Source organism: Triticum dicoccoides, chromosome 4A, assembly GCF_002162155.2.
Source record: "Triticum dicoccoides isolate Atlit2015 ecotype Zavitan chromosome 4A, WEW_v2.0, whole genome shotgun sequence".
Lineage (NCBI taxonomy): Eukaryota > Viridiplantae > Streptophyta > Magnoliopsida > Poales > Poaceae > Triticum > Triticum dicoccoides.
Genome location: NC_041386.1, coordinates 597209031 through 597221663, shown reverse-complemented (window position 1 = coordinate 597221663; position 12633 = coordinate 597209031). Strand labels below are relative to the sequence as shown.

The following is a 12633-nucleotide window of genomic DNA, read 5'->3' as shown; positions in this document are numbered from 1 at the left end:
AAAAATCAATCACTATATAAAGCATTGCACGAGCTAATCTAGCAATGAGAGATGAAAGGAAAAAGTTGCTAACCTTTGTGATCATTTGAATGGATGGGGGCCTTCAAATCTTGGGCAAAATGTGTGATGAGCTTGAGAGGAAAAGGGAAAAGAACAGAGAGGAGAGGGGAAAGGGGAAGAACAGAGCGAGCTCGGGTGGACGAAGGGTCTATGTAGGACAACCTTTAGTACCGGTTCGTGATATGACCCGGTACTAAAGGTGCTGGAGGGGCCCCGGACTGACAACATCCTGCCACCATTCACTTTAGTACCGGTTCGTGGCACGAACCGGTGCTAAAGGTTTGCCACGAACCGGTACTAATGAGAGCGGCCCGGCTAGCCGTTGGAACCGGCACTAATGTACACACTAGTGCCGGCTCAAATTCAAACCGGCACTAATGTGCTTCATGTTTGACCCTTTTTCTACTAGTGCATGTGGCCAAGTCTGATGGTGTGTGTGTCTGTACTAATAGACCTGTCCTCTGTTGGGCACGATAGGGAATGAAACGTCTGAATTATTCTCATCTCCTTCTCCTACCTCACCCACTCTATGTTCTTCTTTTTGAGCCCCACGCCGATCCCCTTCTCTGTTGCGACGATCTTCGTCGATCGGTCGTCACAATTGTTATCTAGAGCCAAAAAAAATCTTCCCCGCTGCCAATCCGCGTCGTCGCACCCACATCCTCTTGGCTGTGTGAAATCACTCCGGTGAGGTCGCTCGAAATCCTACACGGGGCTCGATCTGCTCACACTAGTAGAAAACAGGGTTTTGGTTGAGGCCAGAATAAGGGCATTAGTCCCGGTTCACTCACAAACCGGGACCAAAAGGGGGCATGAGTCCCAGTTCATGAGGCTAGGGCGTCGGCCGGGCCTCGGAGGCCATTGGTCCCGGTTCGTCTGAGACCTTTGGTCCTGGTTCCAGACATGAACCGGGATCAAAGGGCCTCGCTCCTGATGCACCCCGTTTAGTCCCATCTTGTGGCTGGAACAGGGACTAAAGAGCTATAACTAGTATTTTTCAATTTCAGGGTCATTTAGCTAAAAAATCAGTAAATGCAAGAAAAATAACAAATGAAGTCAGGAAGGGTTAAAAAATGTTGATGTGGATTTGAATGGTGCATGTTGAACACAAAAAAGTCTGGAGTTGAAATAAGTTAAAGAAAATGAAATGCCTTTGTAACATACGAGTTTTCATCAATGTTTTAAATAGCGGGCTATGGTATATAGCGGCAACCCTTAAAAACAGCTATAGCGGGCTATATCGAGGCTATAGCGGCAAATTGTACATGAAATCATTTAGCGGCAGCATGCTCAAACAGCTATAGCTATAGCCGGCTATTTAAAACTATGGTTTTCATCCGAAACCCTGATACTTCGAAAGAGATTGTCCATTTTATACACAAAGTGCATCTAGTTTTTGCCGTAACCCTCTCAACTTTTTAGCACATGCTATGTGGGTGAAATGATGATACCATGCCAACTTTCAACTTTTTCAAAGTTCATTTGTACTGCTTTTCAATTTCAGGGTCATTTAGCTATAAAAATCAGTAAATGCATGAACATAGAACATCAACAATATTCAAAAGAACATATTAAAAGAACATAGAACATCTTAGTATGAAAACCTCCTCAAATAAAATTTATCATTGATATAAACAAAACATATTGACCACTCGCAAAACATATCAATAAAAATAGCTTCTTCTTTTTTTCATTCATGACAGGTACCATGAAAACACCATTGTTTGCTTTAATATTTCTTTACATACACATTTTTAACGAAGAACAATGGTCAAGTTTCGCAGTATTGTCGACAATATCTCATTGCCCAGATCCTCGTATATTCCCAAACAGAGGAGCAACTAATAACAATTTGCACGGCAAGCATCACCACCAACACCATGATTCCAACAATTTTATACTACTAGAATTGAAATACAATATTATGCCATGATCAGATCGGTCTCCAAGGCCGGGATATGCTCCCTGTTGGCCAGGGAGATCTATCCACCACCACATTCGCCGCTGCTTTCGGTGGAGCACATGATCCTCCTTGTCTCTCTGTCTATCTGTCTCCATGCCACTGAAAGTTTTTCCTCTCCATGATTGTCACTCTCATTTGTTAAGGTGGTATGTTATGTATCGTTGTGGAGCACATGCTGGGGGGATCGAGGATCGAGACTCGATCCCCAGCCATGTGAAAGTCACTAGGCTCTGTACTCGTCGCCGCAGTCTCCGATGACCTCCATCAGGTTCCTGCCCCGCTGCGACGCCTCGGTGATGCTGCCCATGTCCTCCTCGTCCAGCAGAAGCGACAGGATGGCGTTGGTGTCCCTGATGTGCTCCGACAGACCCAGCCTCACGCCCACCATCGAACCAGCCACCGATGTCTGTCCCCAAGAACAATCACAGTGTCAGCAGTCATGAGTTATGGCGAATATCATGAGCAAACAGAGATGAGATGATAGATCTCGAGGCCAATACAATGAAGATATTCCTTTTCTAGAGGGAGAAATGTACGATGAAGATGTGGAGGAAGATGGAGGATTACCTGGTTCAGTATGTATCGTACAGCGACAGTTGAGATCGGGATGCCGTGTTTCAGTGACACCTTCTTCAAGGTCTGGAGCAGAGCCTGGAACAGGCTCCAGCCACCCCAAGCGTCGATCATCTGTCGTACGTTCAACAATGAGAACAGCAAGAGAAGACCGGAAGGTGGGCAACACGTTGAACTGAAAGGATTAAGAAATTCTCACCCTCTTATACTTCTGCAGGGATGGGGTATTCAGAGGAGGTCCAGCGAAAGGTATGTTGATGTTGGTGTCGAGGAACTTCTCGGACAATAGGCCACCCATCACCGTGCCATACCTGCATCCAAGAATAATCTCCTAAACTTCAAGCAATCCTGTACTCAAGGAGAAGAACAAAAAGGGATGGAGGGGAGGGAGCAAACGTGATAAGCTTGACTCCGGTAAGCTCACAAAGCTCTGCCATCTTTTTCTGCGGGCGCATATCCACAATAGAATGTTGAACCTGGCAATTACAACATCTCTCCTTATTTTATCTGAGGACCATATGATCATCGACAGTAGTAATGGAATATACATCATGCATGAGGTAAGTAAGCAGTCATATAAATACCTGGTTGCTGACAATTGGTATTCCATTTTCTAGGATTATTTGCAGCCTCTCTGTATCGAAGTTCGTCAGAGCTACAGTCTTTATCTTGCCTTCAGAATTTCCATAACAGAAAAGGGCATGATGTAAGAGTTCATTCACAGTAAAAAACCACAAGAGTGTAAGAGATGAGTACACAAGTGAACTATTATTATCCAGTCAAGGTTCAAAATATTACCTTCCTCCTTGAGGTCGGTGATGTGCTTTAGTGCATCTAGATATCCGGGATTTGCGTAGTCCCACCTGTTTTGTGATAAAGGGTCAGAAAAATTAGCACCTGTGGCAATAGTTATATGATGCAATTGTTCCGAGCATCCTCCCGAAAAAAAGTACTCAACGGGGTCAAAAGCTTTAAAGAAAATAACACTTCTCATGTTTGGGAGTTTACTGAATGTGCCAAAATACTGAAACTGAGTTATAAACTTGACAGGATGTTCACTGCTGATTATCAACAGAGATCCATTTCCAAATTTCATCGAAGGCTTCACTTTGCAATTTGCATTGACAATGAAGATGAAATGGTACAAACACATTATGATACCAAATCAGCAAGCCACACAAGCATACCAATGGAACTGCAGCATGTCCAAGGCAGCGACATCCATCCTCTTCCGGGACCTGTTGATGTTCTCCTCAACAAAGCTTCTTGTCATCTTAACAGGTGGCGGCACCCACTTTGTAAGCCTGCACATACATTTTAGCGACAGTCAGAAGGCAGCAGCAGGAAAGTCTGCCAAGGCTGCGTCTTGGTGGCACCAAGACTGTGACAAATTATTCGCTCACCCCCTGACTTCTTCTAGCATCTCCGGCGGGCGCTCGCGCCGAACTTTGTTGATGAACATGCCGTATAAATCCTCCGCCGGTCCATCTGCCAAGACAGCAATCATGTTTTCATACCAAGTCGGTAATATGCTCCAGTGAAGGAAAAAAAATGGAGACTATCATCTCATGTATCAACATTTAACGCTTTCACGGCCATTATCTGCAGCTCGTAATAACACAGAAACAGAGCACACTACATACACAGCCTCCTGCTCCAATCAAACCTGTCATGGGCCAGAATGCTGATCAGGCTACGGCATCACTGTCACTCTGTCAGGAAAACAGACACACAAGCAGAGGAGGTTTTCTCGACGTCCAGCAAGGGTAAGTGTGCCCGAGTCAGTGGACAGGTTAGCAGGCAATGGCGTTCGAGTAAGCACAGCTGGTTTCCTGGATGTGTTCCGGTGCCAGCGTCGCGTGGGTGTTGGGTTTATAAACTCTGAACCTGTATCCCCTCTGCTTCTATCTAACCACTACTGCTACAACTCTGCCTGACACTGAAACTGTAATTCTGTTCTTCGGTTCTATCCTGTGCTCTATCTGCTCCAGCCTAACTGATGCTGTTTATTTATTTTGAAGGAAAATCGCAGCTTCAACTTACAATGCATCAATTTTTCAAGAAGCAATCAGACGGCATCAAGCAAGCCCACTAGCGTTAGACATACAGTAGCAATTTATCCGTAGGAAACGAGGCCCGATGTACATGCACCCTAGGTGTTCGCGCAAATTCCTAAGAGAGACTGCACACGGAGAGATGGGTGGGTGGGTGGGGGGCTACGGACAGTGGTCGGCCATGTCGAAGGTGGAGAGGCCGGCGTCGGCGTAGGCGAGCATGGCCTCGACGGCGTCGGCGCGGTCGATGCGGCCCCACCCGCCGCTGGTCTGCCACATGCCGTTGAGCACCCGGCAGATGGCCAGCGACGAGTCGGTCCCGCCGCGGCTGCTGGCGAGCGTCGCCGCCCTCGCGCCCGGGGACGCCGACTCCACCGCCGGGCCCACGAACCCCGCGCACCTCGCGGGCCGCACGCGGCGCGGGGAAGGGGGCGCGGGCGCCGGCGAGAGCGCGCGGGCTGCTGACGACGACATGGCTGGCACAGGCACGGGCACGAGCCAGCGTTGGCGCGCGCGCGAGAGAGATAAGGCGCTCGTGGCTTCAGACTTCAGTACAAAGAGAGAAATTAACTTGTGTAAATTACTCTTAGCGACTTGGTCTAAAAAAATTACTGTACTTAGTGACTAACATGACACGCAGGACAAAACCTAGTCGAGAAAACCTAGAATAAATCCGTGTCTTTTGCCATCGACAAAACCATGCCCCCGAGTTTCCAAGACAAAGCTACAACGTGACGAGGACCGCCTTTTGAAAAGGGTTGCAAGTCTACCATATCCGTACAGAATTACTTGTCGCATACATTGGCATAAATACGTCCGGATACATCTATTTCTGCGGCAAGTAATTCCGAAAAAAGGTTACTTGCAGTGCAAAGCAATACAAAGATGGTTATATTTGGGTTTCTAAACCACTAAAACGATCGCCGATGTCTACATAATAAGCCATCTGACATGTCATTGCCGTTGCTCCTCTACCGGAGTCGAGTTTAACCTTACCGATGACAATCGAAAAGTTTTTTTGCACGTACCTGTAAGTGCCATTAAAAGAATAGGATTTGTTTTGCACGTACTCGTAAGGGCCATTGAAAGAAGCGCCCGGCATTAGATCTCACCGTAGTGTACGCCCGGCGAAACCGTAGTTACTCATCTCAAAACAAGTGCCGTTGGTTTAGTATAATTTCGTATTAACTTTGTAGTCTCTCCGTTCCTGAATATAAGACCTTTTAGAGATTTGAATATAGACTGCATACAGAGCAAAACGAGTGAATCTTACGCTCTAAAATATGTCTATATACATCTGTATGTAGTAGTCAGTGAATGAAGGGATTAGTTTTTTCTCCTTGAAGATTATAATGTAAGTTAAGCAGATGGCGACATAGTTGAAGCAAACTCTGTTGCTAAGCCAAAATGAAGAGGCCAACGAAGGGACGGCCATTTCGGATTTAATTTGCAAAGCATTGGGTTTTTCTTTCTTCGCAAACCGAAAAAAGATGGATATTCAGAGGCATTAAACACAGTTGGGCACCGCAACTCAAAATCGCACGGAAAATAGACGGAACGAGCGGCCGTGAGCCACGAGCGTGTGCGCACGCGGGACGCGGAAGCCTGATCCAGAGCGTGCGGAGGCGAGGCGATCCTACTCACAGATGTCGGCCATGTCGAAGGTGGCGAGCCCGCCGTCGGCGTAGGCGAGCATGGCGTCCACGGCGGCCGCCGGCGCCGCGCGGCCCCACGACGCGCCGCTCACCTGCCACATCCCGTTCACCACCCGGCACACCTCCAGCGTGTCCCCCGACGCCTTGCTCCTCACCGTCGCCGTCTTCTTCCCCTTCCCCTCCTCCAGCCCCGACGCGCCCATCGCCGCCGCCACGGTGCACCTCCGTCTCCTCCCCCTCGCAGGCGCAAGTCGAGGAAGACCGGCGATCACGGCGGTGGTGGCCATCACGGCGCCGGCACCAGAGCGGCCACACAAAAGCATCCTCACAAAAAGCTTATGCCAACAAATGTGTATTGAACTGACCGTAGGGGTGCGGGCTTTATTGATTGAAATCTCAAAGGCGCGGAGAAACTGAGAGAGTATGTGGCATACATCCATCCATCACGATAGCATCGATCAAATTGTACTGTGCAGTGAGCTATGTGTTTATGTATGTATGTATGTATTTGCAAATCTAATGCCCAACGTGACACTTCAGCGGCACGGCCACATCAGATCTTGCTGGCGAACTGGAGGCCGGCGGCCTTGAGCTCGTCGGGGCTGGCGGCGGGCGGCTGGGCCCTCGCGAGCTTGGCGATGGCGGTGTTCTCGTCCGGCGACCCGCCCTCCAGGAACGCGCCCACGCACTTGCCGTCCTTGACCCAGTACGACCCGAACTTGGGTTTGGCGGAGCTGGGGTCGGCGTCGCCGAACAGGATGGCGTCACCGACGTTGTCCCCGTAGAACTGCCACGACAGGTCGAACGACCGCGAGTAGAAGTAGGGCAGGTAGTCGTACTCCTCCACGGCAGAGCCCACCTCTTTCCCCTTGATCGCCTGGTGGAAATAGAGATGTGGTGTTGGTTGTTGCAGTTCAGAGGCCATATGGCGAAAAATGGAAGATGAAAATATGTCCTCACCTTCACGGCCTGCTCCGCGGACTTCCTGGAATGGTCGACATGCTCCACTCTCCTCTCGTCGTTGTAGATCTTCATCGGGAAGGTCGCCACGTCGCCAACGGCATACACTCCAGGGACACTTGTTTCGAAAAAAGCATCGGTCTGCACAAAATGTCGAAATTTGTTCAGGCGCATCAGACATTTGGGCATAAACAAGAACAAGCGAAAATGGAACTCAAGATGGCCCGGGTTGACAAACGCAATTGCTTAAAGGAGAAAATAGCACGCGCTGTGGCAGCCCAGCTGCCATTCTTGATAAGGGGGCATACAGCTGAAGAATCATATACACTTTCTTTAACTGGAACAACGACACAAACTTCTGCACCCATAAAGGGCAAGTTTGAAGCAAACTAACCTTGATTCCACCTTTCTCCTCGGCAACTTGGCCTTTGAAGAGAGTAGTCAATGGTCTGCCCCCAACACCGACGACAACAATATCAGCTTCGAGCACACTGCCGTCCTTTAGCTTAACTGCGGTCACCTGGCAGGCAGGAAACAAAGTGAAGCAAGTAAACACATGCACCCGCGATGGGCACAGTAGAGCTGAATTCAGATTTGGAAGCTGTACATACATCACCATTGGCGTCAGCATCAAAACCAATAGCAACTGTACCCTTCACGATCTTGACTCCTTTGTTGGTATAGTAACTCTCGTAGAAAGCTGCAATCTCGGCAGTGAAGAGACGAGGCACTACAAGAAACGAAATTATTGCGTTATACAGTTGTCAAAAACAGAAGAACCTTCTAATTATACTCCCTCCGTTCCATATTACTCGTCACTGATTTAGTACAACTTTGTACTAAATCAGCGACGAGTAATATGGAACGGAGGGAGTAGTTTGCTTCACATTATAACTGCATGCTAGTGGCATGAGGCAATGAGGCAAAGCTGAATAAAGATTAGTGATAGTATGTGAGTCATGGACACTTACTGCACCAAGGTTCAGGGAACACCATAGTCACATCAAGATCGTTCATCTTCAATACTGCGCTTAGTTCAAGGCCAATGTAACCTCCTCCAACAACCACTGCCTTTCCACCCTTCTTTGCTTGGATAGCTGCATACAGATTGTCCGCGTCGTCAATTTCCCTTAGGTACAGAATGTTGTTAGAATCAGCTCCTTGAGTGCCAAAATCAGAGAGCTTAATGACCTGAAAATCAAGTCAAAACATAAGTTTTACATCATAAGTAAAAGCAACAGCAGCTAGTAATTGATAATTCTTTTATAAGGTCCGAGGGCAACATTTTGTTCCATCGTATACCCTTCATGTACAAAACAAATTGCTGACAGTTCAAAATCAAAATAAGAAGTCAATGACACATACTGAGGAGCCAGTAGCAATTAGCAAGATCTCATATGTAAAGGTTGCTCCAGCTGCACTAGTCAGAGTCTTGGAAGCAAGATCAGCTTTCACAATTTCAGTGCTCAGGATAAGCTCAATGCCTGCCAACACATGAATCATGAATATGGTCAGATGCAAAATCATTACATTAAGAACAAACACACGGAATGGATACTCTTGCAGACATATATTGCTTTGTCAACCTAGTTCTCAAGAGGAAAATAGACCCTGGGAAAATCGTCTGCTGAATACTAACAAATTTTGAATAGGCCAGAATAGCTTGTCCAACATCATCTGAGATGGTTTGGGCATATCCAGCGCAGGCCTCCAGAAGCTCCAGTGCATAGCGGATGGCTAAAGCGTGCGGAGAATGTCAAGAGAGGGCGGGGTAGACCGAATTTGACATGGGAGGAGTCCGTTAAGAGAGACCTGAAGGATTGGGGTATCACCGAAGAGCTAGCTATGGACAGGGGTGCATGGAAGCTTGCTATCCATGTGCCAGAGCCATGATTATAAATATATACAAAATTTGTTGGTTGCGAGATCTTATGGGTTTCACCTCTAGCCTACCCCAACTTGCTTGGGACTAAAGGCTTTGTTGTTGTTGTTGTTGTTGAAGATATCTGTTTCATATGTTACAAAATTATTTACCACAAGATTGAACAGGAAATAACGTTTCCTGATTAATTGCCTTGAAAAACTAGAAGAATGAGTAATTACTTAAGCAGTAGGATTATCCACACACAGGGCCAGTGCAGTGAATAAGATATATCCAAAGGCGATAGTATGACAAGCTAATACCGCCATTTGGCTGGTGCCTGGGCCATACACCCTTACAGCTAAAGAATTGTGCAAGGAAGTAATCACAACTCAGTTTGGATAAATTGTGTAGGATGCAGGTTAGAACGCATACAACCATGAACTGCCAAAAAAATACAGGGGACTTGGTCAGAAATACATACCTTTCTCTGAGTACCATTCAGGCAGGAGCCTCTCGCCTCCACTTCCCACGCACACATGGAATCCTGGCAATCTTGCAGGATCTGTTCATAGACAAAAACGCAAAGTGGGTCGGTCCTAACGATGTGTGTGCTAATCAAATGCGGTTTAAAAAATAGGGTGAATCAGGCATCAAGGTAAAAAGGCATGGACTGTAAAACTTACTCTGGGGGAACAGGTATGCCTTGCTGAGGGCAGGGCGCTCGTAAGGAGCCACCTGAAGCAAAAATCATGGTAAGAAATATGTTGTATCATATCATCTCTCAATAGATAGATAAGTAAAACTACAACTTGTTTGCGGTGATCAAACGGATAAACATTAGCAGCAGCAAGATGAGCAATAGGCTAATCATGGGTGCTACTACAGGGACTCAGGGAGAAGGTTGGTCAGCCCTGCTAGAAATCTAGTTTTCGCTTACATACGGCTAACAGTAACCATCATGATTTCAGTGACTAGTCCTGACTAGTACTCCCTCCGTCCCATATTAATTGTCGCTCGAACGGATGTATCTAGCACTGAAATGCGTCTAGATGCATCCGTTTTAGAGACAACTGATATGAGACCAAGGTAGTGGTAATTTGAAGATAAACCGGAGATTCAGTACGAGCATACTAGGAAGATTAAACGCTTATTTATCCATGGCACAACTGTAATTCAGTGAACGTACGGCTGCCGGGGTGATAGAAACGTCTAGAATTGGATTCCTTTACCATCCATCCAGAAATGCGTAGAGGCAGAGCAGAGAGGGGAGAGGGGAGAGGGGGGAAGGGAGAATTACGTACGGCCTCCTTGGAGATGATGGCGAGCTCCCCCGGCTGCACGCCCTGCTTGGCGAACTCCCGCGCCGCGTACCCCTGCGCCAGCAAAAGCCGCGATGTGAGATCCGGGAAGAAAGGCAGTCGATCGATCGAGCCCCCCGAAACGGAGCGGACGGAGGTGCGCCGCGCTTACCCCGGAGACCCCGCCGCCGAGGACGACGTACTTGAAGTGCTTCCCGGACGCCATGGCTGGCTGGCGAGTGGCGACGACGGGCGGGCGAACCCTAGCGCGTGGAGGTAGGATCTGGCGAGCTGACCGGAGGCGGAGAGGATGGAATGGATGGAGCGGAGGCGTGATGGGGGCGAGAGGAGTGGGTGGTCTGGTTGGTTGTTGAAGAGTGTGGCAGGCCGAGCGTGCGCGCGGGCCGGCCAATGGGGGGAGGCCCCGCCTGATTGGCTGGCTGGCTGGGCTCTACCGTGCACGTGGGCCGATCCTGGCCGCCCAGGACTGGTGATGGCCGTCCCGGCTGCAGAAGAGATGGATCGATGCCGGCCAGATGGTGTTGGATCAGTGGTGCACGTCACTGGCCGGCTACTTGCTCCACTTTCGGGCACAAATCAGAATAAGCTAATGATGCCACTCGCTCTCTGGTCTCTTCCGGACGCTGGATGCGCGATGCACGCCGAGAACCATCCATCTCGCAGGAAAAACGGCCCCCCGCGTCGCCTCGCTCTGGGCCACACGTGGGCCGGAAACCCTAGCGCCGCCACGGTTCTCCTTCTCCCTCACACGTGGGCGAAAACTGTGTGTAAGGATGGCGTCGGTGGTGTCATTACTTTGTTGTAAGCATTGCCTTGGAGTCAAGTTCGGTGTGGGGAGCACTTGGTCTGTGGTGGTGTGGTGGATCTAGAGCGCGCAACATTTTTGGTGAGCTTGGAGCTTTTGGTGGTGCATCCTTTTGGGACTGGTCATTCGGTCGACGGTGAAAGCAGCAGGAGCAACCTTCACATACAAAAGTAGTGTCGGGCAACCTATGTCTGCTTGCCTCCTGGGATCGGAGCGGCATATGTCTCGCTCTTTCGGGCATATCGTTCCTCTCAGGTGTCCTCGATGTTTGTAGATATGCTCGTGGTAGCCTAGTACAATAGGACGATTGTTGGTGTGCACTCTGATAACAATGTAGGCGCTCGAGTGCCTGCCCGGGTGTGTTGTGGTATTTTTGGCCTCCGATGCCTTGTATGTGTCGTGTTGTTTTAGTCCTAGTCTAGCTAGGCGCTGCTTGGTTTTTGCCCGGTTTTCCTCAATAAATTGTGCAACATTATTTTTCTTCTTTTTACCATTCATCTTTATGCGGTGCATTCCTTTTTTGAGGTGTTTTTATAATACCTTTTATTGATCAACAAATTTGGCAGCTCTCCAGCCAACGTTCATAAAAAAAAAGAACCATCGATCTCAACCTTGTCCATAGTTCACGAGGCTGCCAGACACTTTGCTCTGAACGTCATTCCTTGGCGTCCGAGGTGCTTCACGAAGATTAACCATTGGATCTTTAGAGATGAACACTCTGAAAGATCTTTCGGTGACCATCGTCATCGGGGAGTTGTAGAAGGTAATTGCAGCATAGTCTGTAATCACCCTGCTCGTTCGACCGTATCTGAATCACCACCATCAAGCCATGGACCACAGCGCTATCGGCCTGTCACCGCCAACGTAGAAGTGCAACAGCTTGCAGCCATGGTCCACCTCCTAGTAGAGAGCCCGACGCACGCGATTCCAGCCAGATGCCGCACTCGCCACCTGCCTTCACTAGCCACAAGGAGCAGCTGGCGATCGAGAAAATATCTGGTGCATCGGAGCTTGTGGTGCTACCGATGCACCAAACTCATATACCGCTTTTAAAATGTTTAAAGGATTCTGAAAAAATAGCACATTCACACAACATCAATGTAGGTTGTCATAAAATTTCAAGTCAAAATTTGAAACATAACTCAAAAAACAAAAATGACAAATTCAACACTGAATAGTACATAACATAACTTGGGCATTAGATTTGGCCCATTATCACACTGATGTCATTTTTGTATCTTAAAAATGTTTTAAACTTCCATACAAAATTTTGTGACATCATACATTGATGTGCGTTAATGTGCTAATTTTTTTAGATTTTTTAAAATGTTCTATAGCATCCGGGGCACCGGTAGCACCATTAGTGCGGGTGCACAGGAT

The 12633-nt window shown here is 48.1% G+C and overlaps 2 protein-coding genes across 3 annotated transcripts; both read right to left on the bottom strand.

Moving 5' to 3' along the window:
• Window positions 1-1722: 1722 nt before the first annotated feature.
• Window positions 1723-6779, bottom strand: LOC119287165 (flagellar radial spoke protein 5-like). 2 transcript variants are annotated; one of them, XM_037566687.1, is made up of 9 exons: window positions 6295-6779; window positions 4000-4084; window positions 3784-3900; window positions 3395-3459; window positions 3181-3269; window positions 2993-3072; window positions 2796-2907; window positions 2591-2710; window positions 1723-2429 (listed from the first exon to the last, which is right to left on the bottom strand). In XM_037566687.1, exons 1-9 carry the CDS (start codon window positions 6743-6745, stop codon window positions 2247-2249), a joined length of 1302 nt encoding a protein of 433 aa, XP_037422584.1. In that variant the 5' UTR covers window positions 6746-6779; the 3' UTR covers window positions 1723-2246. The 2 variants fall into 2 exon arrangements, with proteins under 2 accessions (XP_037422584.1, XP_037422585.1); XM_037566688.1 differs by lacking the exon at window positions 6295-6779 and adding an exon at window positions 4821-5139.
• Window positions 6659-10806, bottom strand: LOC119287164 (monodehydroascorbate reductase 3, cytosolic). Its single transcript, XM_037566686.1, has 10 exons — window positions 10600-10806; window positions 10431-10502; window positions 9813-9864; window positions 9611-9691; window positions 8631-8749; window positions 8237-8456; window positions 7877-7995; window positions 7660-7785; window positions 7266-7406; window positions 6659-7182 (listed from the first exon to the last, which is right to left on the bottom strand). The coding sequence occupies exons 1-10, from the start codon at window positions 10651-10653 to the stop codon at window positions 6859-6861; spliced, it is 1308 nt and encodes a 435-aa protein (XP_037422583.1). The 5' UTR covers window positions 10654-10806; the 3' UTR covers window positions 6659-6858.
• Window positions 10807-12633: the final 1827 nt, after the last annotated feature.

Bases quoted from the DNA above. Each gene is read 5' to 3' on its own strand.
- LOC119287164 (XM_037566686.1), bottom strand. From the start codon at position 10,653: ATGGCGTCCGGGAAGCACTTCAAGTACGTCGTCCTCGGCGGCGGGGTC. The intron at 8,750-9,610 runs GTATGTATTTCT...ATGTGTTGGCAG, and splicing joins TGAATGGTACTCAGAGAAAG to GCATTGAGCTTATCCTGAGC. The intron at 7,996-8,236 runs GTAAGTGTCCAT...CGTTTCTTGTAG, and splicing joins GTTCCCTGAACCTTGGTGCA to TGCCTCGTCTCTTCACTGCC.
- LOC119287165 (XM_037566687.1), bottom strand. From the start codon at position 6,745: ATGGATGTATGCCACATACTCTCTCAGTTTCTCCGCGCCTTTGAGATT. The intron at 2,711-2,795 runs GTGAGAATTTCT...AACGTACGACAG, and splicing joins CCCTGCAGAAGTATAAGAGG to ATGATCGACGCTTGGGGTGG. The intron at 2,430-2,590 runs GTAATCCTCCAT...TCTTGGGGACAG, and splicing joins TACGATACATACTGAACCAG to ACATCGGTGGCTGGTTCGAT.